The sequence below is a fragment of the Manis javanica genome, chromosome 9 (genome assembly GCF_040802235.1).
Source record: "Manis javanica isolate MJ-LG chromosome 9, MJ_LKY, whole genome shotgun sequence".
NCBI lineage: Eukaryota > Metazoa > Chordata > Mammalia > Pholidota > Manidae > Manis > Manis javanica.
In genome coordinates, this window is record NC_133164.1 from 69475367 (window position 1) to 69501893 (window position 26527).

Genomic DNA, 26527 nt, shown 5'->3' on the forward strand with positions numbered 1-26527 from the left:
ACAGAGTCTTACTGGTCCTGCTCTCATTTCTAAATCACACATGGCAGAAAATACTGTTCTGATATGTGAAAAACAAATGTTGACAAATGCTGCAAGGGTCCATTTATTAGCATGGGTCTGGACAATTAGCATAACAGTAGACATTAGACTGCCACATAGGCAAGAGAAGCTACATCTGATGAGATCAAAGGTGGGTGACAACTGAAAATGGGGCTGAAGTCCATGTTTTCCTTTCCTGATAAGGTTTATAATATACTCTCTCTTGTCTTAGCAAAGGATGAAATTCACTTAAAACCTCCCCTAAGGGGGCTTCTGCGATAACCCTGTAACTTCACCACCTTGTGCTCTTCAGGGCACTTAGAGGATGGATTAAGAACACTGAGAAACCTGTTCAATGGTAATTCTCTCACCACTTTTTGGTATTAATTTCTCACATTTTCCCCCAACTAAAATGTAGGTTCCTTGATTTGGGGTCACTGGTCTAAAGCATTTTTAACTGTACTTCTTCCTGCCCAATGACACAGTAAGGATTTAAAAAGTACTTGCTAATCACACCTGATCTTCTATGGATGCATCAGAGGAGCTTTTAATAATGTCCTCACTGAGCCCAGTTTCTGGGATTCATTCCAGTTCTTTTATTTGGTTTAACCTCCTTGTGGTGAAGAATTACAACTTTGTTCATTTCATAAAAGGTTACATACTTTTAAAATAAATTAATACAGAAAAATATATGTAATTTGAGTGGTAACCCTAAATTTTATCTTCCAAAATAATTTCCACAGTGTTTTATAAACATTATTTGACATCTTCTAATGTGCTCCTGTAGCCAGAGATCACCTTCAGAAAGCTGCATTGTAGCATTGTAGTTAAAAGTACGAAATTCAGGGGATCACAGGAAGATGGTGGTGTGAGTAGTTCAGAGGAAATCTCCTCCCCAAAATATATATATTTCTGAACATACAATAAATACAACTATTCCTAAAAGAGACACCAGTGGATACAGTACAATAGCCAAGATACATCTACATCTGTGAGAACTCAACATCACACAAAGGGGGTAAGATACAAGCTGCAGCCAGGCGGGACCTGAACTCTCCCCAACCCCAGAACCCAGCAGGAAGAAAGGAGTCAGAACAGGGAGGGAGTGAAAGCCCAGGACTGCTAAACAACCAGCTCTAGAAATCCGCACCCAGAGCACAGACACAAGGTGCACAGGGGGCTGGATATTAGAGAAACAGAAAAGCAAAACCTTTGGGCAGGTCCCCACAATGGTGCCCCTGAGACAAAAGAAATGCGAGTGCTTTCTGCAAGTCTTAAAGAGACAGGGACCCCACAGCGGGACAAAATCATCCCGGCACACTTAGCAGCTGGGAATCCCAGGGAACCTTAGGCACCCTAAACCCCGGGGAGGTAGCACAGCTCTGAAGCCCCTCACAGCACTAAGAAGCCTGCCAGTTGTTCCTCCACAACCAGCACGGACCCTGACACACAGGCCCAGTAGCAGGAAAGTGGCAGCGCATGCTGGGGGCGGCAGCGCCAGAAGGGACCAGGAGCAGATAGCATGTGCCAACGGCACCAGAGGGACTGAACAGCCTGGGTTTGGCTCACACACACCGGCGGCAGTGTAGCCAGAGGACCCCAGTAGAGGCCCGCGCAGGAGAGCCCCACGTGCACCGGCAGTGGAGCCAGAGGGACCAGGCGTGCTCCTAGCAGCCAGCTGGAATCCTAGCCCAATGCACAGCCACCCTGGCCAGACCCAAAGGCCACTGCTGGCACAAAGCTGCCCAGCAGGGGCACGGCTATCATGAAGGAGCACACCTGGCATGCCTGCCACTCCCCGCAGGGCTCCACACTGCTCTAACGGTGACCCCACCCACAGCAGCTTAGAGGATTAACCCAGTGGCTGCTCTAGGAGTGCAGGTAACTGATACAGGCAGCGGAGAAGGGCAAGGCATCCAGCAAGCAGGAAAGGACTTTCTTCTCCCAGCTGACACACCCGCAACCTGCCTACAGCCACCAATACCACCATGAAAAGGCAAAAAACAGTCCGGGCCAAGATAGTTCAGACAACCCCTGAGAGAGGATCTGCAGAGACAGACCTAACCAGTCTCCCTGAACTAGAATTCAAAATAAAAATCATAAACATGCTGACAGAGCTGCAGAGAAATATACAAGAGCTAAGGGCTGATGTCTGGAGGTAGATTACAGAAATGAAACAATCTCTGGAAGTATTTATAAGCAGAATGGATGAGATGCAAGAGGCCATTGATGGAATAGAAACCAGAGAACAGGAATGCATAGAAGCTGATGCAGAGATAAAAGGATCTCCAGGAATGAAACTATTAAGAGAACTGTGTGACCAATCCAAAAGGAACAGTATCTGCATTATAGGGGTACCAGAAGAAGAAGAGAGTGAAAAAGGGATAGAAAGTGTATTAGAAGAAATAATTGCTGAAAACTTCCCCAAACTGGGGGAGGAAATTGTCACACAGACCATGGAAGCACATAGAACTACCAATACAAGGGACCAAAAGACAACAACAGCAAGACACATAATAATTAAAATGGCAAAGATCAAGGACAAGGAAAGAGTTTTAAAGGGAGTCAGAGAGAGAAAAATGGTCACCTACAAAGGAAAACCCATCAAGCTATTATCAGACTTCTCAACAGAAACCTTACAGGCCAGAAGAGAATGGCATGATATATTTAATGCAATGAAACAGAAGGGCCTTGAACCAAGGATACTGTATCCAGCATGATTATCATTTAAATATTAAGGAGGGATTAAACAATTCCCAGACAAGCAAAAGGTGAGGGAATTTGCCTCCCACAAACCACCTCTACAGGGTATCTTAAAGGGACTGCTCTAGATGGGAGCACTCCTAAAAAGAGCACAGAACGAAATACCCACCATATGAAGAATGGAGGAGGAGGAATAAGAAGGGTGAGAAATAATCAGACTGTGTTTATAATAGCTCAATAAGCGAGTTAAGTTAGCCAGTAGGGTAGTAAAGAAGCCAACCTTGAACCTTTGGTAACCATGAATCTAAAGCCTTCAATGGCAATACGTACATATCTTTCAATAGTCACCCTAAATGTAAATGGATTGAATGCACCAATCAAAAGACACAGAGTAATAGAATGGCTAAAAAAGCAAGACCCATCTGTATGCTGCGTACAAGAGACTCACCTCGAACCCAAAGACATGCACAGATTAAAAGTCAAGGGATGGAAAAGATATTTCATGCAAACAACAGACAGAAAAAAGCAGGTGTTGCAATACTAGTATCAGACAAAATAGACTTTAAAATAAAGAAAGTAACAAAAGATAAAGAAGGACATTACATAATGATAAAGGGCTCAGACCAACAAGAGGATATAACCATTATAAACATATATGCACCCAATACAGGAGCACCAATATATGTGAAACAAACAATAACGGAATTAACGGAGGAAATAAAATGCAATCGATTCATTTTGGGAGACTTTAACACACCACTCACTCCAAAGGACAGATCCACCAGACAGAAAATAAAGCACAGAGAGGCACTGAACAACACACTAGAACAGATGGACCTAATAGACATCTATAGAACTCTACATCCAAAAACAACAGGATACACATTCTACTCAAGTGCACATGGAACATTCTCCAGAATAGACCACATACTAGGCCACAAAAAGAGCCTCAGTAAATTCCAAAAGATTGAAATCCTACCAACCAACTTTTCAGACCACAAAGGTATAAAACTAGAAATAAATTGTACAAAGAAAGCAAAAAAGCTCATGAACACATGGAGGCTTAACAACATGCTCCTAAATAATCAATGGATCAATGACCAAATTAAAATGGAGATCCAGCAATATATGGACAACAACAACACAAAGCCCCAACTTCTGTGGGACCCAGCAAAAGCTGTCTTAAGAGGAAAATATAGAGCAATGGAGGCATATTTAAAGAAGGAAGAACAATCCCAAATGGTCTAATGTCACAATTATTGAAATTGGAAAAAGAAGAACAAATGAGGCCTAAGGTCAGCAGACGGAGGGACTTAATAAAGATCATATAATTGAGAAGAATAAAACAATAGAAAAATTCAATGAAACCAAGAGCTGGTTCTTTGAGAAAATACACAAAATAGATAAGCCTCTAGTCAGACTTATTAAGAGAAAAGAGTGTCAATACATATCAACAGAATCAGAAACAATAAAGGAAAAATCATGACGTACCCCAAAGAAATACAAAGAATTATTAGAGAATACTATGAAAACCTATATGCTAACAAGCTGGAAAACCTAGGAGAAATGGACAACTTTCTAGAAAAATACAACCTTCCAAGACTGACCCAGAAAGAAACAGAAAATCTGAACAGACCAATTACCAGCAATGAAATTGAAGCAGTAATCAAAAAACTACCCAAGAACAAAACCCCTGGGCCATATGGATTTACTTCGGAATTTTTTCAGACATACACAGAACACATATTACCCGTTCTCCTTAAAGTTTTCCAAAAAATTGAAGAGGAGGGAACACTCCCAAACTCATTCTATGAAGCCAACATCACCCTAATACCAAAACCAGGCAAAGACTCCACCAAAAAAGAAAACTACAGACCAATATCCCTGATGAACGTAGATGCAAAAATACTCAACAAAATATTAGCAGACTGAATTCAAAAATACATCAAAAGGATCATACACCATGAGCAAGTGGGATTCATCCCAGGGATACAAGGGTGGTACAACATTCGAAAATCCGTCAAAGTCATCCACCACATCAGTAAAAGGACAAAAACCACATAATCATCTCCATAGATGCTGAAAAAGCATTCGACAAAATTCAACATCCATTCATGAAAAAAACTCTCAACAAAATGGGCATAGAGGGCAAGTATCTCAACATAATAAAGGCTATATATGATAAACCCACAGCCAACATCATACTGAACAGTGTGAGGCTGAATGCTTTTCCTCTTAGATCAGGAACAAGACAAGGATGCCCACTCTCCCCACTGTTGTTCAACATAGTACTGGAGGTCCTAGCCATGGCAATTAGACAAAACAAAGAAATATAAGGAATCCAGATTGGTAAAGAAGTCAAACTGTCACTATTTGCAGATGACATGATATTGTACATAAAAAGGATAAAGACTCCACTCCAAAACTACTAGAACTAATATTGGATTTCAGCAAAGCTGCAGGATACAAAATTAACACACAGAAATCTGCGGCTTTCCTATACACTAACAATGAACTAATAGAAAGAGAAATCAGGAAAACAATTCTATTCACAATAGCATCAAAAAGAATAAAATACCTGGGAATAAACCTAACCAAGGAAGTGAAAGACCTATACCCTGAAAACTTTAAGACACTCTTAAGAGAAATTAAAGAGGACACTAACAAGTGGAAACTCATCCCATGCTCGTGGCTAGGAAGAATTAATATCATCAAAATGGCCATCCTGCCCAAAGCAATATACAGACTCAATGCAATGCCTATCAAATTACCAACAGCATTCTTCAACGAACTGGAACAAATAGTTCAAAAATTCATATGGAAACACCAAAGACCCCGAATAGCCAAAGCAATCCTCAGAAGGAAGAATAAAGTGGGGGAGATCTCGCTTCCCAACTTCAAGCTCTACTACAAAGCCACAGTAATCAAGACAATTTGGTACTGGCAGAAGAACAAAGCCACAGACCAGTGGAACAGAATAGAGACTCCAGACATTAACCCAAACATATATGGCCAATTAATATATGATAAAGGAGCCATGGACATACAATGGGGAAATGACAGTCTCTTCAACAGATGGTGCTGGCAAAACTGGACAGCTACATGTAAGAGAATGAAACTGGATCACTGTCTAACCCCATACACAAAAGTAAATTCAAAATGGATCAAAGACCTGAATGTAAGTCATGAAACCATAAAACTCTTAGGAAAAAACATAGGCAAAAATCTTATGGACATAAACATGAGTGACTTCTTCATGAACATATCTCCCCGGGCAAGGGAAACAAAGGCAAAAATGAACAAGTGGGACTATATCAAGCTGAAAAGCTTCTGTACAGCAAAGGACACCATCAATAGAACAAAAAGGTTTCCTACAATATGGGAGAATATATTTATAAATGACAGATCCAATAAAGGATTGACCTCCAAAATATATAAAGAGCTCATGCAACTCAACAAACAAAAAGCAAATAATCCCACTAAAAAATGGGCAGAGGTGATGAACAGACAGTTCTCCAAAGAAGAAATTCAGATGGCCAACAGACACATGAAAAGATGCTCCACATTGCTAGTCATCAGAGAAATGCAAATTAAAACCACAGTGAGATATCACCTCACACCAGTAAGGATCGCCACCATCCAAAAGACAAACAACAACAAATGTTGGCAAGGTTGTGGAGAAAGGGGAACCCTCCTACACTGCTGGTGGGAATGTAAACTAGTTCAACCATTGTGGAAAGCAGTATGGAGGTTCCTCAGAATGCTCAAAATAGAAATACCATTTGACCCAGGAATTCCACTTCTAGGAATTTACCCTAAGAATGCAGCACTCAAGTTTGAAAAAGACAGATGCACTCCTGTGTTTATCACGGCACTATTTACAATAGCCAAGGTATGGAAGCAACCTAAATGTCGATCAGTAGATGAATGGATAAAGAAGATGTGGTACATATACACAATGAATATTACTCAGCCATAAGAAAAAAACAGATCCTACCATTTGCAACAACCTGGATGAAGCTAGAGGGTGTTATGCTCAGTGAAATATGCCAGGTGGAGAGAGACAAGTACCAAATGATTTCACTCATATGTGGAGTATAAGAACAAAGGCAAACTGAAGGAACAAAACAGCAGCAGAATCACAGAACCCCAGAATGGACTAACAGTTACCAAAGGGAAAGGGACTGGGGAGGATGGGTGGGAAGGGATGGATAAGGGTGGGGAAAAAGATAGAGGGCATTACAATTAGCATGTATGGTGCATGGGGGGCACGGGGAGGGCTGTGCAACACAGAGAAGACAAGTAGTGATTTTACAGCATCTTACTACGCAGCTGGACAGTGACTGTGAATGGGTATGTGAGGGAGACTTGGTGAAGCGGACAGTCTAGTAACCATAATTTTCTTCATGTATTTGTAGATTAATGATACCAAAAAAAAAAAAGTACAAAATTCTATGAATTTTAGGCTGGGTACTAAAAAATAACAGAATTAAAAACAAAAACAAAATGGCTAAACATTGCCAGGAGATGTATTCATATCTAATAGGTCTCTTCAAAGATACTAAAAATATGAAAAACTGAAAATATACGTGTTTATCTTTTCAACTACTCATTACAACTTCCAGTAATTATTTTAAAGGATGGGGAATTAATTGCACTTACAATTCCTCCTACATCCATGTTTTTGTTAGTCTTACTATTTTTTAAACATTAAGGGTGTTAACATTTGCATCCTATTTTGTAACCGGAATATCAATAGTTATTTAATTCGGGAATTATACCTTAATGGAGCCAGTACCCCCAATAGACTTCCTACACAATCACCTCGTTTCTGATGTATTGAGTCATAGATGGTTAGATTTTGTCCTCTGATAAATTCTTCTCCTTGGATTTTACTCTTTGAAAACCTGTTTTCTCTTCTTTGAGCTCCTTCAGGGTCATTCCTCTCTAATACGAGACAAGGAACAACTCTTCCTGTATTTCTCTGAGCAGCGTCTCGTGTAACTGAAGTCCCTGGTCTGCCTCTTGCATGTTCCCTTCCTTCTGCGTACGTGTGTGTCTGTGTGTTTGTGCATTTTGTGCATGAATCCTGTGCGGGTTCCCTTCTGGGAAATAGGAGTCTCTAAGCCAGCAGATTTCCCAGTGATCAGCAGTAGCTCAAGTGCACTTTACTCAGATTGGTGTTCTTTCAACTCCCTTTGGCCAAATAGGAGAAAATCTCCCTGATGCTGGCTGGACATGTTTCCCATGATCTTTATCATGAGGCCCACCTAGTGCTCTCTCATGTAGGTCAGACTCTCAGTGGGGTGAATTGGCCATTGTTGCTTTTCTTCCCTCTTCCCTGGACCTCAACTTCTTTATACTCTGTGGTGTCCAGAAATTGGACACTAAAATGACTGTATCTTTTTTTCCTCTGGATACTGCAGGGAGACAAGGTACCAGCTTTAATGAAATAAGAATCAGATATAATTGGACTGATCTTAGGTCAGTTAAAGAGTAAGCATGTAAGGGCAGTTAAAATGGAATTAAACATCCTGTATAGCAACAAATTTAGCAGTAAGTTCATCTGCTATCTTTGTTGAAAAATTGTGAAGCATATTTTTGTTTAGATGTATATCTTGGGAATAGATCTTTTGGCTTTGTCATAGAAGACTGTGTACCTGTCTGAATCCTCTTGTTTCTTACTATATTTGTAAAGATTTGAACCATCCTAATAGTAACAGTAGTGTGTCTTCCTCTCACATTGCTCATAACATGTTTCAGAAGTTTTACAAATTTCTCATTATCTCCCCAACACTCCCTCCTAGTCAGAATCACTCCTGGAAAATGACCTACTTCCTTTATTGGGGAAGTATTTAGTCCATAAATAAAAATTAAGCAAATTCCTTTCCTATATTTGTCAACATTCTGTAGGTTTTGTCTTTGCCTCCACTGCTAGAAAAGCACGTCTTTGCTAATTCTTCTCTCCTACTGGTCTGTTTTTTTTATTGTAAAATACTTCAAACATATAGAAAAATACAGATTCTAGTAAAGCAGACCCCTACTTACTCATCACCTTGACTCAGTAAATGTCAGAGTGGTCAGATTTGCTTTAAATTCTTTAAAAAGTAGATACAACTTTTGTATTTGTTCGTGTCTATATAAGTGATAATTTTTCTCTCATACTGTCCTTGTTTGTCCTTATTTTGGAAAAAAACATTACATTAACGTCATACAGTGAGTTGAAGAGCTTTCTTTACCTATTCTCTGGAATATGTGCAGAGTTAAGTGGTGTGAGCACTCACGATGTCCTGGTAAAATTCATCTTTACAGTTATTTATAATATGTACTTTATATGTGGGATAAGGAAAGTTGCCTATTTGTCCTTTATCAAAAAGTTTTTACAAATTTATTCAGGTTTTCTAGTTTTAGGTTAAATTTGAAAGTTTATAAACTTAAAAGTACTTTGTCTTCAAAAGTATTAGGCAAAGTCATAGTACTGTATAATGCTCTTTAAAATCTATTTTTAATTATATCTGCCTTGTAAATCTATGCTGTATCTAGAATTATGTTCCTACTTTTCACTGGTGTTCACGTTTGTTTATGCCGTCTCTCACAGCATATTTGCATTAGTCTAATACAAAACACGTTTTTTGTTGTTACTGATGGTCTCCATTGTCCCAGTTTCTATTAAAGATTGTCTATGCTTATTTTTACAATTTTTCCATCCTTCTTTTTTGTGAGTTTATTCTGTAGTTTATTTATTAGCATCTTGATTCATACCCTTGAATTTTGTAACCCTTTAATTTTTAATGTTTTTTTTCCACTTTGTAATATATACAGTATCCCTTTAAAACCAATTAAACTGCATTTTACAGATTTCTGGCATTGTCATTTAGAATCCAAATATTTTGCGACTTCCACTAAAATGTTTTTTAACTTCTGAAATACTTACAAGTGGGCTCTTGAATGTCCAAATGCATAACGGGTGTGGAGGGTTAGAGAGCCCCCAGGTCTATGTTGCCCAGTTCTCCTTCTTTGGAGACAGAGACAAGGTTTTATAATATTCATTAGTATTTGTTGAGATCCACGGGTCAGGTTTTTTCCTCTTACTGTTCTGTGAGTGCTGACAAAAAATTGCTTTCTCTAATGCTCAGCACGGTGCCCTATGTTAGATGTTACATTTAAATGTTAAATTTGTTGGTTCAAGATTGATTTTTGAGTTGCTCAAGCTCTCCATTTGTCTGATCTCTCTGTTTCTGGTAAAATATGTTAAGACTTCCTACCAGCATTGTGTAATGCTACTTTCTCTTTCTAATTCCCTCAATCTAAAATGCTTGAGTGATATGCTACTTTAGTGGGGGCAGGTTTAAGGTCATCCATCGCATCTTCTCAATGAGTTACTCCTTCTTGTCCCAATAAGGTGTTTCTACCTTTGCTATTTTGTCTGATGTTGATATTACAGTATCGCATCTTTTGTTTATGTGAGTCTCTGCTTAGTATGTCCTAGTTTGTCTCATTTTCATCCATTCCTTTTGATTTTCCCTTTAAGTTTATCTTTTGTAAGCTACATATAACTGGATTGTATTTTTTAATCTAATATGAAAACCCATTGATGCTTATTTTGTGTTGGGCTTAATTTTCAGTTTTTTCCTCCTTTTATGGCCTTCATTTGACTGGGTGAGTTTCCTTCCATGCACTTACCTGGAAGTTAGGATTCTTCCTCATTTCTTCCCACACCTACTGAAGAGTTTGACCAGGTCAGAAACTAGCCTGATCTCCTTTCCTCCCAAACAGTGCCGAGGTTCAACAGCACTCTCCTGTCCGCCACCCCCCGAACTTGATGCGGTTATTTTTCTGTTATTTTATTCCCACTTTGTTTTGACTCTCATTAGTTGTTCCTGTTATTCTCAGTCAATGTTTACTTGGAGTCGCTCATGTCTGTCCATCTGTCTGTTCACCATCGCTCCACTACCCACTCGTTCCTTCTTCGATTCAGTTTCTTCTTTATTGAAAACATCCACTAGTGGTGGTGATTTATGCGATTCTCTAAAGGATCAAGTTCCCATTTTAGGCACAGAAAATGCTTTTGTATCATGCCATTTTTGAGAGACTTTGTTATTAATGAAGTTCTAGGTTGACTTTCTATTCTCTTGGCCCTTTGAAGATATTCCTGTTTGATCTGTTATTTATTGATGATAAGGTTTCTGTGTTTCAATGTCACCCCCTTGGAAATAATCTATTTTTGTTTAGAATTTTTTAAGATATTATTATTTTTGATATTTTGTGCTTTCAACACATCAAATAGAGAAATGGGTAGCTATCTTCCTTGAGATTTGGAGTATTGCTTTAGCTGATGAATCTTGTCATTTTTTCAATTCTAAAAATCCCAGCCACTAACCCTTCAAATATCGCCTGTCCTCCGTCTGCTGCTTGCTCATTCTGGTGCTTATTCTACTCCCTGTGTTTCTTCTCTATCCTGGTTTTTGACTCATCATTTTTTTATGACACATTCTATATATTTTCATCAACACTATGTTTTAACTTTTCAGTAATTCTTCCCTCTGCTGTGTCTATTGAATATTTTTTTTATTTAAAAAATAAATTTTCATTCCAGACACTGTATTTCAAATTTGCCTATTCTTTTATAATAGTATCCTATTTATTCATAATGGTTTTTATTCCTTCTTTTATGTCTACTTACTTAAAACAGGGTTGGCCATTTTTTTCTGTCAAGGACCAGAAAGTAAATGCTGTAGGCTCTGCAGGGCACCAGAGTCCTGCCCCAGGCAGTCATCTCTGTGCTGTAGTGCAAAGGCAGACCTGGGAATATCCAAACTGGGCGTGGTTGTGTTCTGTTGCATCTTCATTTACCCAAACAGGTGGACTGGATGTAGCTTGTGGTCCATCATTTGCTGACCCTTGATTGAAAACATACTCCATTAAAATTACATTCCAGTGTGGGGTGTGAGGGGGACTTGATAATGTGGGTGAATGTTGTAATTATAATGTTTGCTCATGTGAAACCTTCAAAAGATTGTATATCAATGATACCTTAATAAAAAAAATTACATTCAAGTGGTTCTCTTAACTCAAGTAACTAAGAATGGTAATTCTGTTTGATGACTGTTCCCTATGGTGGGTTATTTTCTTGTGTGTCAAAACTTCAAGCTGTGGGCTCTCCATACATCCTTCTGTTTCAGGGCAGTGTGCCTTAAGTTGTAAAATTATCCTTCCAAACATATTAGCATTTTAAATCTTCTAGCTAATATTTCAGTAAAAGATTGCTTTTTAAATTATAGCCCTCAAAGTTCCGCAAGTAGAAATCCTCTGAAGTGATCCAGCGCCCAGTGCTCAGCCGGACGTGGAGTGCACAGCCACCAGCTCTCAGTGCCGTCATTGCATTAGAATTAGTGGCACTGCTACCATTGCTACCTACCACTGATTTTAGCTCTTGGAGAATCTACAGACAATGTAGTTATTACCATTTATTCCCCCAGAATTTTTGGAAATTCTGAATAAATTTGGAGTCATAATTAAAATACATGTTTATCTAGTCCTGGTGTTCCTTTGAGTTAAAAATATAGATGGTATTATGTGAATTATACATTATGAAAATTAAAGACAATTAAGGTAAGAGACAAAAAGAAGTTTTGGAGATTTCCTTGTGAAATATTATTTTTAAAAGGAATAGAATTAAACACATTACAGAATATGTATACATGCACATGTTCAATACATACATATGTGCATGTGTGTGCATGCATGTTCTTCCCAATAGATAAGCTCTTGCTTGTTTATCAGGACACTTGAAATGGACCAAAGCTGAGGACATCGACATAGAAACCCCAGGATCTATTCTCGTCAACACCAACTTGAGAGCGTTAATAAATAAGCACACGTTTGCCTCCTTACCTCAGCATTTCCAACAGTACCTCCTCCTTTTGCTCCCAGAAGTGGATAGGCAGGTAAGCAGAAGTTCTAAACATTTGCTCTCAGTCACTCGTTCCGTGATGAGGAAATGGCAGGTCTGTTATGGGAGATGACTGACACGTGGATGGGTGGGTTTTTTGTAAGAATGCAGCAAGTTTATGTGACTTCTGTACTTATTGTTGGCCTCTGTGTATTTGTTTAATCTGCCAGAAAAGTACCATTTTGTATTATCAGCAGAGAGCCAGTTCAGATTTTAAAACACAGCTCATAGCCCTAGAGTGAAAACAACAAATCTGCCCACATTGGGAAGGGAAGACAAAGAGATCAGATATTGCATCATCAAATAAATCTTTGAAGTAGCTGCTATTTGGCCTGGAGGGAATATTGAAGTACAGCAATAAAAGCCAGGTTTCTAGGAAATTATGTAAATGTTTTCATTCTGAACTCTTTCCAGAAAGCATTTAAAATTTATGTTTGCCATTGCCTTCTGAGAGTCTATCATCATGAATGTGATTGTCTATAAATAATCACCTTTTATCTTTTTTTAGTTTAACTGAAAATGCTTTAATTTATTTTTATATTTTTGAAGAGCCTCTAAAATAAGAAAAAACAAACACAGACCCATAGTAGCAGGCATCAATCATCTTCTACTGCTGTTTCCATAAAAAAGAAAAGGAAAAAAAAATGTTTCATCACATAAACTCTTATTAAATTTCACAAAGACTATTAAATGGTAACGAGGAAAAATTTCCTTGTGATTCTTAGTTCAATAAATTTTGCCTGTGTATAGCTTCCAGTTGGTGGACATAATGTGTGTGTGTGTGTGTAAGAATTTGCGTCCCAAAATGATAAGTTCATCCATAAACTGAAATGGGCAAGATTGATTCAATATTTCCATAATATTTGGAATATATTTTCTTAGCTTTTTATTTCGTTCTGTTTTCTACTAACCTACCCATCTCCTTTCATACATACTTAAAAACTTGTTGAGCTAAAGTTTTCTACCATTGTTATATATTTCTTTTTATTTAGATTATTGTTCATATTTACAAAAATATTTTGATTTGGGGTATTTTTGGGAGTTTGCCCTCATTCTGTGAACATTTGTTTAATGTTTATGATAAAAGTGATATGTTTTAGGTGCTTTGGAATAGTGGAAAGAGAGCAAGTACCCTTTAATTGTTAATGAATCTGATTAATGCACTTTAGTTGGGCACGTCAGCTATATTTGTGAATAATCCAAATGTGATGTAGAAAGATGTGAGCACAAAGCATACTGAGCTTTCATATGCAGAAGGGAAAAATCTGAGACCAATTTAAGATCCTTGAATTGGCCCTTGAGATATGGGCAGAATTTGAAGAAAAGAGATGGAAATGGACCAAGTGAAAGGTTCAAAGAAACAAAATCAGAGCTAATTTTGTGAGAGTCTGGACTGTAGGAAGAACAGTACTGATGAATCTGGAAAGGCCGGTTTGGAATATCCTTGAGTGTGAGCCTAAAGGGTGTGAACAATGTTCTCCCTGGGTTTGCAGAGCAAAGCCTTGACAGCTTTTGAGCAGAGCTGTAATATAATAAGATCGCTGATTTTTAAGAAAATTATTCTGGCACTACTGAAAGGGGATGTTAGAGATGGGAAGCATAAAAGTGGAAAGAATTGTTAGAAAGCAATTTTAGAGGTTCCAAAAAGGCAAAATGAGGCCTGCATTTGGAGAATGGTGCTGAGATTAAAGTGGAGGATGAGGCAGCCAGCACCACCGTCACCAGCATCCCCAGCAGTGGCAGTTTCGCATTTTGTCACATGACACACGAGGCAAGGACAGGGGAAAGTTGCCAGTGACTCTTGGGGTCCCAAGCTTGTGTGCCTGGGAATTGAATCCAAGTATTATTAAGAAAAACTGCTTTGGGGGAGGAGGGGTGATTGGTGAGCTACACAATTATTTCTTCCACTTCAACATATGGTTGGTTTATCTGGTTTACAGTTCTGTCTCCAGCTCCTGCTCTAAGATTTGGCATATACAAGATATTCAATGAGTCTTCTCAGAATGAGACATGGCAGACTGTCCTAAAATTGGCCTGGTATTTCAGGAACCCAAGAGGCCAGTCTGAGGACAGTATTGTATTCAGTCTATAAGAGTTTCTGCTACTCAGTTTTTTCTAGTTATTGTGAGAAATATAAATGAATAAGGTACAGTATCTGTGCAGGGGAAAAGTGGACACCCTTCAGAGAGAGCTGACAGGGGATATGGTCTGTAACCCTGAGGACCTGGCTGCAGACCGAGCTCTTTGAAACCAGCGGGTACCATCAGAAACTTTACAAGTGAGAAACGGCATGCAAAGATAATTTCAACAGTTAATTTAGTGCCTGGACATGGGGAAGGGATGAGGACCAAAAAAATAAATGAAATGCATGCCTCACTGGGAGCTAGTAGCCTTGTGAGTGAGGATGAACAGGCAGGAAGATGAGATGGAGACTAGGTAGGAGGCAACTGCAAGAACAGATATGAGGTAAGGGTCTGACCTTGGACTTCGGCCTTGGAAATGAAAGGACTGAATTCCAGACATAGTTGCAACTTGGAAGAATGGAAATAAATGACAGATTGCCTATGGGATTCAGTCATAAAGGGTCAGGACGGCCAACTGGGGATTGTATTTGGGGTGGCTTGGGAGGATGGGAGGGTTCTGTGAGCCTGTCAGCATCTGAAACCTGGGAATTTAGAGCTCCCGGCCCCCTGGTACCTGGCTCGAGGTGAGTTCGGCCCTCCCCTCGAGAAAGGGACAGGCGCGTTAAGGCGGCAGCCTCGACATGCCACAGCTGCTGGCCTGGGGGCATCCAAGCACTGCTGCACTTGCTGGGCAGGGGCAGGGAGGGCAGACCTGGGGGTGAACCTGATCGCAGACATTCATTGGAGGAGCTACCATTACGTGAAGTGCTGAAGGATTTCATTTGCTTGAAAGTTTGTCCTCACATATTTTTGCAAGTCCTAGTAAGTCCTAGCTTTCTCATTTCTTTTCTTTGACTTCCCCAGGTTTCTGCCTGATTTTCCCCCAAAGCAGTCCTACAGGGCCTCCTCTTCTACACCATATGAAGCCAGGGTTCATTCCGTTATTACATCTTTAAAGTATGAGAAGTTAGGTTTTCCATTTATCTTCCAGTGTCAACGTCATTATGCCAAACTGCCAGCCTGTCTAGTATTTCATTTTTCTATATTTGCACCTCTTTTCTTTTTTAGAGGTCTGTTTATCTCAGCAAGTTTTTTTCCTTTTGGCTTCTAGTTATTTTATGACATTGTCACATCTAGTGTTACATTTATTTTACTCTCCTTCATATGCTTAACTGCAAGTAACAGAAAATCCAAGTCAAACTGACTTAAATAAAAAGGGGATTTATTGGTTAGGTAATTAGAAGATAGGGGTTCAAGTGGGCTTTGGGTTGTTGGTTTATCAGTTATTATCAAGGACTGATAAAATCATTACTTAATCAGTAAAATTAAAGATTCTTCTGCCCTCTTGGCATTGTTCTAGACCTGAATCACCTTGTGGTAGGATGGCTACCTGAGCAAATCAGGGGGGACTTATCCACTGGTCCACATTCATGGGGAAAATACTTGTGTCCTAGCATTACAAAGAAAAAACCTAAGATTCACACAACTGGGGCTGCTCAGATCATATGACTACTTCTTAAACAATGATGCTAGCTAAGGAAATGGATTTGCAAACTGATTTAAAGCACCTGAGCCTACTCTTGAACACAGAGCGCCCACCATTTCCTGGGTGGAATGACGCCCTGTGGTGGAGGCCAGAGATACTTCAGAAATCTAATTTTTAGGAAGCTCTGATAGGGGCTATGTAATGAGGGGCAGAGTAATGGAGGTGGGCTGGGGGAGAAGCACAGCAGTCAGCTAATGGTGCCGCTGTGGAGGGTAGATGTTGAGTCTGGTTTTAACACTTTGGGTTGAGAAGCTCCTACTCTGTGAAACGTCCAGTCCTGATCATACCTGTATGTTCAGGTCCTGAGCCTGGAGAGGATGGAGTTAGTAATAAAAACTGCTTAGATTAACGCTTCAGCTATGGGGTCTGACGGGGCTGGGAGATCCCGCAGTCACTGCAGAGAAACACGTGGGCTTGTGAGAGATGGTAGACAAGGAGTAGGGAGGGAGCCAGAGAGTGGACAGGAAACCCCGAATCCATGGGAGGCTATCAGCAGGGAGATTCAAATGGGCACCTGGTCCAGTGGTCATGAGGAGACCCCTGGCGGGTAAGGAGGCTGTCTTTTCTCTTTCAGCCTTCCTCACTCTGCTTTCTCCAGGAGGCTGACCCCAGGTGGGCTACCACATCATCAGCTTGAAATAATCATAGATATTTAAAAATACGAAGATGCGTTAGAGAGTAAGTTTCTAGCCTTACGCTCCACTGGCCCCCACCCCCCAGAGCACTCTGACCTCAAGGCTGTACTTTGTGTAAGTGAAGACAGCCTCCTGCATGAAACAGCTCAGGCGGCCAGATTCAGGAAACAGACAGTGGTCGTTGTTACCTCTCAGGTCTAGCCGGTGTCCCACGGTCCCGTGGAGCCACAGGATTGGTGTGCAGTCTGTCCCTGCATTCAGCTGTCACTCTCCTTGGTTGCCTTGGAGCAGTTCTTCAGTCTCCCCTGACTTTCATGATTTTGAAACTTTTGGAGGTTACAAGCCAATTTGACTTGGTGGGTGTTTCTCATGGTGAGAGTGGGATCCTGTGCCTCCCGTGGGGCTCTGCTCTCGTCCTTGTGCCTGTTAGTCACGCAAGTCTGATTTGTCCCAGTACTGATGACAGTCATTGGATCCTTTGGTTAAAATGTATCTGCCGCACTTCTCCAGTGCACTTACCTTTCCCTCTTTGTAATTACATAGTATTTTGTAAGGAGGTTCTTTTAAACTCCGTAAATATGCCTATTCCTTTTCAGACTCTCAATTTATTCACTATGTCCACATGGTTTTGTTGTTTCTTGTGTTTTCAATAGGTCGTCATGCTCAAATCGCCCACATTCGGCCACAGGGAGCCTGTGCAGGCTGTTCCTGTGCCTCCTGACACGTCCCCGCCACCCTTTGAGCACCACCCTACCTTGGCGCACATCAGACTGCTCCAGTCTCAGCTTGTACTTTCTTGACCCTGGAATGAACTCTTTTCCAAGGCACCATAGTTTTCCGTGGAAAATGGTATTTAGAAATCAAGATCTCACAAAACATGTGCTCTTTGCTGTGGGAATGGTGCTACTTCCAGGTTTAGAACAGAGCTAAGAAATACGTGTGTGTGTAACCACATATACATGTGTGCACACATGTGTGTCGGCACCTCCTTACTGCTATGTCTTGGAGGCAGAGAACATCTTTGAGAAGAGAAGCAGGGCAGGAGTGAAGTGACTACATACAAAGGGCACAGTGGGAAAGGCGGAGCTCAGCTGGGGGTTGGTGTCTGCTCAGAGACACAGGCAGTGGCCACGGCTCGTGTACTTACACGTTTCTCACCCCATTGGTGCTATGCACCTGTGTATTTTGCTTGGTAAGAGACGTGCCAAGAGTTGGATTTTGTGAAGGTTGGAGATTTACAAAGAGCTCAAACTGAAGGAGCCAAGAGGTTTTCAGGAACGTGTGAGATGCTTGTCGGAGTGGCTGATGTGGGGGTCCAGGCTGTGGGGAGGAGAGAAAGAGCGAGTGCAGGTTTCCGGGAGAGGAAGACAGGAGTTTTAAGTGAGAAAGGTATGCTGTTGAATGAAGTGTTCTGGACATTCAAAATCCCACACTTCAAATATGATCAGGTTTTGGTGAACACAGGCGCCAACGTCGCTTTGGCCGCAGCACTGTGGTCCAGGGGACAAATACAGAGAAACCAAGGGCAGAGCAGAATGGGCCCAAGCTGCTAGAATCACAGCTCATTCTTCATGGAGGAATATTGGCTTAATGAATTCAGTGCTTGTGTTAGTTCTCTGCAGAATGTGCTTGGGGAAATTTTAGAACCTCCTTCATTATACATAGTAGATTCCTCCTCCCTTTAAGAATTTGTCCTTTATAAGCTGTGTCTACTAGGACAATTTTGTGACCCTTTTAAAATATGTGGCAGCTGGTGGAATGAATGTCAACTGAAGTGGATCATATTTAGGTTTTTATTACACTTTCAAATTGAACGTCACTGATGAATAGGTTATGGTCATTTCTGTCATCTGTATCATTTTTAAGTAAGGTTCATCTCTGCCCTGGTATTGGGGCTGTCCAAGTGCTTACAAGACCATCCCCCAACTGCTTCTAAATAAATCATGCCTACAATTTTTTTTGTCCAAATGGCAATTGCAGCATTTCAGCCAATTCTTACTGATCTTCCAATTTTGTTCTGCATTTATATGTGTGTCCATGGTCTGTTAAATGACTAGCCACTGAAGGATATGTACTGTGTAGGCCCTTAAAAATCCTATCTAGCTTTGTGCTCTTCAGGTTTTTCTACTCACTAGCAATAATGCACATAATTTTAACTGGAGACTGTCATTAAAATGGAACATTTACAGTCACTTTTGCAGGGAATTTTGGGCTAGGAAAATGAACGTGTGTGTCAGACATTGTACAGTACATGAGAATGTGATTTATTGATTTCTGATGGCCCTGTTGACATCAGCGTATATGTTTAAAGAAGTCATGCAGCCTTTATAAATGCAAATGAGAACGGGCTTTCCATCTTTTTCTCCATGGAAAAGCTCATACATTTGCAATAACCCAGACTCCTCTTGGAGATTGCTCTATGTACTGTATGTATTGATTTAAAAATTATACTGTTTTTCTATTCTACAAATAACTTACATAATGAAATGTCAATTTGCCTAACAGATTATAAAAATTTAGAAGTATTAAAGATATTAAAAAATACTGGTATCTTAAGCCTTTAGTTAACAGTAACTGTGTACTGGAGATGTAATTATTTTAATGGAACTGACACTGGCCTTTCTCTGCTTCTGAAAGCATATCTTAAACTACTTTGCAAATCTAATATTCTAGCCTGAGTCACTTATGTGATAGTAAATCATACATGGCCAAAGATATCCTCATAGACAACACCTGGAAATTTCCATTCTTGCCATTTGAGCTTTATACTTGTGGGCAGAAGTAATTTGATCTGGACATTATTCATTTCTTAGCCAACTGGATAATTAACATTAAACTCTGTTTATCAGTATCTGCTTCAGTGTATGTCAAGTAATGTGCAAACTGGATTGAATTACAGATGTGCGAGTAATTGCATGTAACAGGCATTCTGACACTTGGAGTCTGTTTCAATCATGTGCATGAGGCAGTTAATTGAGGAGCACACACTCACTTAACCAGGAGACCATCCCAGTCTGTCCATTGAGCCACTTTCTTCCTACTTTTGCAGGACACCAAGTGGTGTCTTTGGCATGTGTGATCAACTACTGCCAACACATCAGATCATTAAATATTTAATATTGTCATCTAATAGTTACATAATTATCTTTTTGTTATGTGAAGTTTTGAATAACATATGTATGTGTAATACTTAACCATCAGTTTATACGGGCTGGAGAATGAGGAACTTTGCTTTATCATATAGATGAGTAAAGTTTGAGAAACGGATGTACACATGGCGGATGGCATGTTAGTGGCTGTCACTTTAATTAGAGACATTCTTGTGTCAAGGTCATCAATGGTCGTTATGAGCAGGTGTCATGCAGTGACTCACCTCTGCATGGGGCTTAAAGGTGGGAAAGAAGAACTGGTTTCACTTACTCAGTCACCTTTAGAGCTGCTCCTGGTTATTAATTCTATTCAGAATACACAGTTGCCTGAGAAAGTGCTTTTATTCCATTTGTAATACTTACTAAAGATCATTGCAAAGGGGCAATGAGGCAGTGATCAGGAAGGAACAGGGGGGTGGTGTCTGAGCCTTGGGGTTAAGTGTAAACACATATTTAGTTCCCTTTCCTGCTTCTAAATTCCCAATGAAATGACACTTGCTTTCTTATTGTTGTATTGATCAGTCCTGGAAACTAGGGAAGAATGCAACCAAAGGCCAAACATGTGGGGAATCCCAGCAGGAGATACGAAGGTGAGGAGACTAGATTGATGCAGGCATGCTAAAATGATGACTCTTTGGAAAGGAAAGCTCTCTGTGGGATACAACCGAAAAGGACTGTAGGTTTGCCCTAGACAAACCAGTGCTGAGGGGTCTGGGCCAGAGGCAAGGGTGGGGCCTGCCAAGGGAGCAGATATCCGCGCTGCTCTTGCTTTCTGGGGATGTTCCAAGGACTCAGTCTCTACAGCAGGATGCCACCGCAGAGAATGTTTCCTCTGTACGTGCTGAGTGGTTGCTTTGGGCTCTGGGTCCAAAAGTGGCTTTTTCACTAGCCAAAGGGGAGGCCTGGCCTCGCCGGTACATCCTTGAACATATGGCTAAGATGTGCTTTATTAAAGAGTCGATCCTTACAAGTGCCAGATCTCAACTTGGGCATCAATGGGGTAAACACACACTTTTCCTGATCCCTTTTCTGAGCCGGAAAAATTGGTACAGGGTCCATCCGAGTTTCCAAGAGAAACCGTTTCACTGCCTAATCCTGAACCAACACCCTCTGAACTGTCTCTCTCAGGATGAAAAGCTAGAGATTAATCATGCAGCATAGGCAAGATTTGGCAGTACACAAAAGACCAGTTTGGCAGTTTAGAGAACAAGACTGTGTGTCACTGAAACAGGATAAAAATGTAGAAAATACTTGTTTGTAAGCTGAAAGTGCTTCAGGAGAACTGGGTTATGTTCGCAGATCCTAACCGGAGTCTGTGGGGGACTGCGCACTGTGCTGGAGCTCAGGGGCCGGCGGCGGGGCGGGCGGCGCGTCGACGAGGCCGCCGGGGACACCGCTGGGGGGAAGGCGCGCCCGAGAGTCGGGCGCGGAGCGTAGGCGGGACCGTCTGGCGCTCGGGAGCCAAGCTGCTGCAGCGGGAGCGCGCCACGGCTCGGCCCGGGACAGCCCCTTCCCCGCCTGGCCGCTGGGAGTTTCCGCACGCCTGCGCACGGGGGCGCTCTCCGCTGAGGAGCTCCAGAGCTGGGTCTCTGGGGCCCCGCCTCTCTTCCGGAGAACTGCAGCGCCCTGAGTCCGCTGGCGCCCAGCTGCAGGGTCCTGTCCGCCCTGCAGTCGCGTGGTGGTGTCACTTGCCGAGGTAGTGGACGAAATCGGGCGTAGAGCCTGTTTTCAGTGTTGGACGTGTTGCATACGAGGTGCATTTGAGAGATAAGGTGGGGAGGGCGCTGGGCAGGGCACCCCCTTCCCCTACATGTAAAGCCAATCGGGAAGTGGAGCAGATCTTAGGATTTCTTGTTGAGAACACTGAGGCCACTGTGTTTGAAGTTGCTGTTATAAATAGGGTCCTTTCTCCCGTAATATTGTTGTGTTTCTGGAAGTGAAAGCTCCTTTTCTTAGCTGTCTTGCTCAATTTTTGACGATTTTTTTTTCATGTTATGCTCTTGAGTTTCCCAGGTAATCATATCACTTACTAAGAATAATTTTATCTCCTTCTTTCTAATTAGTATACTTTTTAAGAACCATTTCACTTATTTGGTAAGGAAGAATGCCAGATTGGAGTGGGGTGAGGACGGAGTTTCAGAAGGGAAGGAGAAAATATAGATAGATGTGTCCTTCAAGAAATTCGATCATGCGTGTCTCAGCCATAAGGGCACGTGGAAGAACATGACTGAAGGAGCAAAGTGGAGTTTTGTCTGTTTCAGTCTCATGTGGGAGAGGACATCCCCGAGGAGAGGGACTGTGGCCTGTCACGTGCCCCTCCCCGTTTCCCCGCCCTCCTCCTCCCGCTCCGGACAGTTTGGGTCACTTCTTGTAAACTCTGTGCGCCGACACCCCACCTCCTCCAGGCTGTTTTCTTATTTCTTTGTCCCTTTCCCTGATGTCATTGCCTATCATGATTTTGAGGAGTTGGCTTATATTTGCTTTGGGGACTGGGATAACTAATTTATATTAGTTTTCACCCTTAATAAACTTTATGGGCCTGTTTCTAAGTGCCTGTCTCCCTGGCAAGCAAAGGAGTTAAAATGAATGGGTAAAATAATGCCTCTACTCAGAGTGCGAGCGTATCTGGTGTCACACCCACCTCCCAGGCCCCAGTCAATGCCGCCTCACTGCTTCGTTGTTTCCCATAAGGCTTTGGGCCGTCAGTTTCCCCAAGGCCTGATCCAGTTACATCAGAGCCCTTTTCGGGATGGCTTGAGGCCAGTCTTTGGGCTGGACCACAGATGGACCCTTCTTAGCTGGACCTGTTCCTGGCTCTCTCTGGTAGATTAGTCAGCCTGTGTTTTAGCGTGTTGCTCTCAAGAGCTACCAGTCTCTTAATTGCTCACCAAGAAATCTCCATTGGTCTCAAGAGAGCCCTTCAACTTGAACTCCTCCACCTTCTGTTGTAAACAAAGTAGTGCCCTTTGGTAGACCCTGGAAGTTCTGTGTCCTTTTGGGCTCCCTCTCTGCCTAAGCAAAACCTAGTGTCGTTCCAGGTGTGGGGCAGGTGTTGTGCTCGTGCCCCAGTGGGGGAGCGTGGGCAGCAGGATGGAGCCTCCCGCTGTGAGCGAGCAGGAGCAAGGGCCTCCTGGGACACCTGTGCTTGGCCTGCGCCCCTGGGGTGGAACCGCCCCCTGGCGTGGTCCCTATGGACAGGAACTCCTGACCCCTGCTGTACCGTGCTGCCTGGGATTCGGCCTCTTTAACTCAGGGCCAGCAGGGATGAGAAGTGCCGATGGCCTGCCCCCCACACTAAGTTCCTGCGTTCTTACTGGGAGCTGGTTGGAAAGTGAGCCCCCTCCTCTTGGCCACAGCCCCCTGAGGAGCCTCCCCTACAGGAACCTGCTGCATGGAGGGAGTGGTTCAGAGCATGAGCAATACAGACTCTGTGATTACGTGGACACAGTAGATTTGTTTGAATAACCATTTCTTCATTTGCCATATGCCCTTAGGACAAATTCCAGAAACCTTAAATGCTTGGCTTTTTGATGATTCTCAGCATTGTGGTTGTTGGCTTGGGAGCAGGTTCACAGAGCTCCTCTCCCCGCCTCCTCTTGTCAGGTTGAGCTCCACCACCTTTAGGTTCTGACCTTAACTTTTTATATGACAGTAAGTATGGTCCAAATTATTTTCCTATGCTGAATTACCAAGTATTCCAAAGTCATTTGCTAAATAAACCACCCTTTTTCCAAATATGACATATTAATAATGCAGGGATGTTTTGATATGTGCTACAATGTGGTAGATACATAATAAATATTTTTAGTGAAATTCAGTTTAATACCTTATTTCTATGAGTAAAAATACCTCAAGAAAACTGCTTTATATTCTTGATTACATTTCACATTGACTACAAAGAGAAAAGTTGCAGTTTTTCTAAGCTTTTTTTGTATTACAGAAGCTTGTAGAGAGAGGATTATATATTAAAGCACAGATTATATGAAGAGCTTGACAGTTTTCATTGTTAATACCTATCTTAATTACCTGCAGTAATTGTTTAAGGTACTTTTTTATCAAAGAGGGAGACTATTTCTTTTGATTGTACTTTTAATCTATCATTATTTTCCATGATTTTGAGAAATTTGTTTACATTTGCTCTGGAGAATGAGATAATTTACTTCTACTAGATTTTCAGTGGTCACAATAAAATTTCATCTTGTGACTCAAAAACATTGAGCCTATTCCTAAGTATCTTGTTTCTTTGGTAGGCAGTGAGGATAAAATTAAGGAGTAGATTCCTGTACTCAAGGATTTTACAATCTAGCAGAAATGTCATATATGCAACCTTTACAAACAATGTGGTAAATTCTGAAGCAGAAGTAAGCCATTGAAATGGGAGCGTTCAGAGGTGGTAATGATGCTTAGAATATACATTCCATTTATTTTTCTTCCTAGAGTTGTTTTATACCAAGCCTTTACAAATTTGTTTTTATTAATTGCTGTTTCAGTGCCAAAATTTTGGTTACTTAAATCCGGTGTTTGTACATAGAGATATCATTAGGTAAATGGTGAGTGAAGAAATGGATACCTTAACAAAGGGTTGAGGAAATGCTTCAAGTGGTTTCGATTTCCCCATTTTCTTTAATCTCCTCTTGGGATAGTTTCCAGAATGTTACTTTTTGTACTCTCTGTTCTCTTTTAAATTATTCATCTAACATTTTATCTATTGAGCAATTCCATTAAAAGGAAAAGAAAGAAGCTAAAAAAAAAATCTATAGAACAGGATTGAATAAGCTTCTATCGATGCTCAGATGTTATTTGATATGTCTAATAGCTTATACATATTTATGAATATATTTCAACATGTTAATATACATTTGATTCTTAAGAAATAGGAATATTTTTGCTTTCTGGGTATCTTTAAATACACATGCATATATTTTATATTACAAAAGACAACTTAAGAGCAATAATGAAGCTGACATTGTGTTTCTTAATATCAACTGAGTTATTTCATTGGGGAAGACAAAGTATTGAGATACCACCCCACCAATTTTACACAGATCCATTTCCAAAACTTGAAGATATGCTGCAATTAAAGAAAATTTTTTTTACTGAAAATATTTTCCTTATACCAAATGTGTTTGATAATTTTATTTAAATTTAAAAATATAGTCAATTAACTATAAGCTTTTGCTTTATATAAAGGGAAACATATTTGGCAGCAATATCAAGTTGGAACTCTAGTTTTTTAAACATGCCAAGTTACAGATAATTGCAGAAATGTTAAGCTTATCTGATGTTAAGCAAGCCCCAAACTTTACCTTGGTCATTTCTGATTTGATCAATGCCAGGTCTTCCTCAGTTGCCAAAGGTATCTTTTTTGCTGTTCTATAAATCAGCTTTTCTAAAAATGAGGGAGTAATGGAAGAAAACTATAATTATTCCTTTATTTTTATGTAAATGTTTCATCAAAACCAAACATGCACACAGATTAATGCCCATATGAAAATTGTGTAGTTCTATGTATTGTTAATATTCCTTTCTTGTAATGTTCTTGACAGATTTTGCCAGTAAAAATAATACTGGCCTCTTAAAAATATTTAGTAAATGTTCTATTTGATTGAAAGTTTGCATAAGATTATTATTTCTTTTCAAAATATTTGGGAAACTTCACCTGTAAAGTTATCTAGTCCTGGAGATCTCTTTATGGAAAACTTTTAATTACAGGCTCAATTTCTTTAGTAAAGTTAGAACTTCTCTTAAATTCAGTTTTTGTAAATTATGACTTTCTGAGAATTAAAAAAGTTAAAGTTCTATTGAAGTAAAATAAACATAAAATAACCTGCACACATTGAAAACATACAAGTTGATAAATTTTGACAGACCTGCACATCCTTGAAGCAATTACCACAGTTAAGGTAACAAACACAGTCACCCCAAAGAATTTCCTCCTGCCCCTCTGACACCTACACAAAAGTAAGTTTTCCAGTACATAAGTAGTGTATATCCCATCCCTGCATTTAGAGCTTTAATCTTCTAAATGTTTTACAGTTTTCAGTGCTGCAGGACTTTTAAACCTCAGCACTCATGGTATTTTGTACTGGGTCATCTATGGCTGGGGGTTGGTGGGGGGAGGGAAGGAAGGGCTTGGGGTGGGCCAGCTTCTGCCCGCTGCATGTCAGGCAGTAGGGTCCTCTACCTCAGGGCCTCACAAGCAAAAGTCCTCTCTAGATATGGCCATGTTCCCTGGGGGTCAGACCTCCCATGGCCAGGAGGTTGAGAACCTCTGATAGAGAAGTCTCTCATGTGTTCCATCTGGATTCATTCATTCCATAGTATTTTCCATGCTATTGTTTGTACTAGTACCTTTCTAAAATTCCATTTCTATTTGGTCC

The 26527-nt window shown here is 40.7% G+C and overlaps 1 protein-coding gene across 2 annotated transcripts in view; it reads left to right on the forward strand.

The window, feature by feature from the left end:
• ASXL3 (ASXL transcriptional regulator 3) overlaps positions 1 to 26527 on the forward strand; it is a 122871-nt gene that overhangs the window by 46727 nt on the left and 49617 nt on the right. For both annotated transcript variants that reach the window (XM_073212737.1, XM_073212738.1), the window contains exon 6: positions 12526 to 12689. In XM_073212737.1, coding sequence (XP_073068838.1) covers positions 12526 to 12689 — 164 coding nt within the window. The remainder of the gene's footprint in view (positions 1 to 12525; positions 12690 to 26527) is intronic.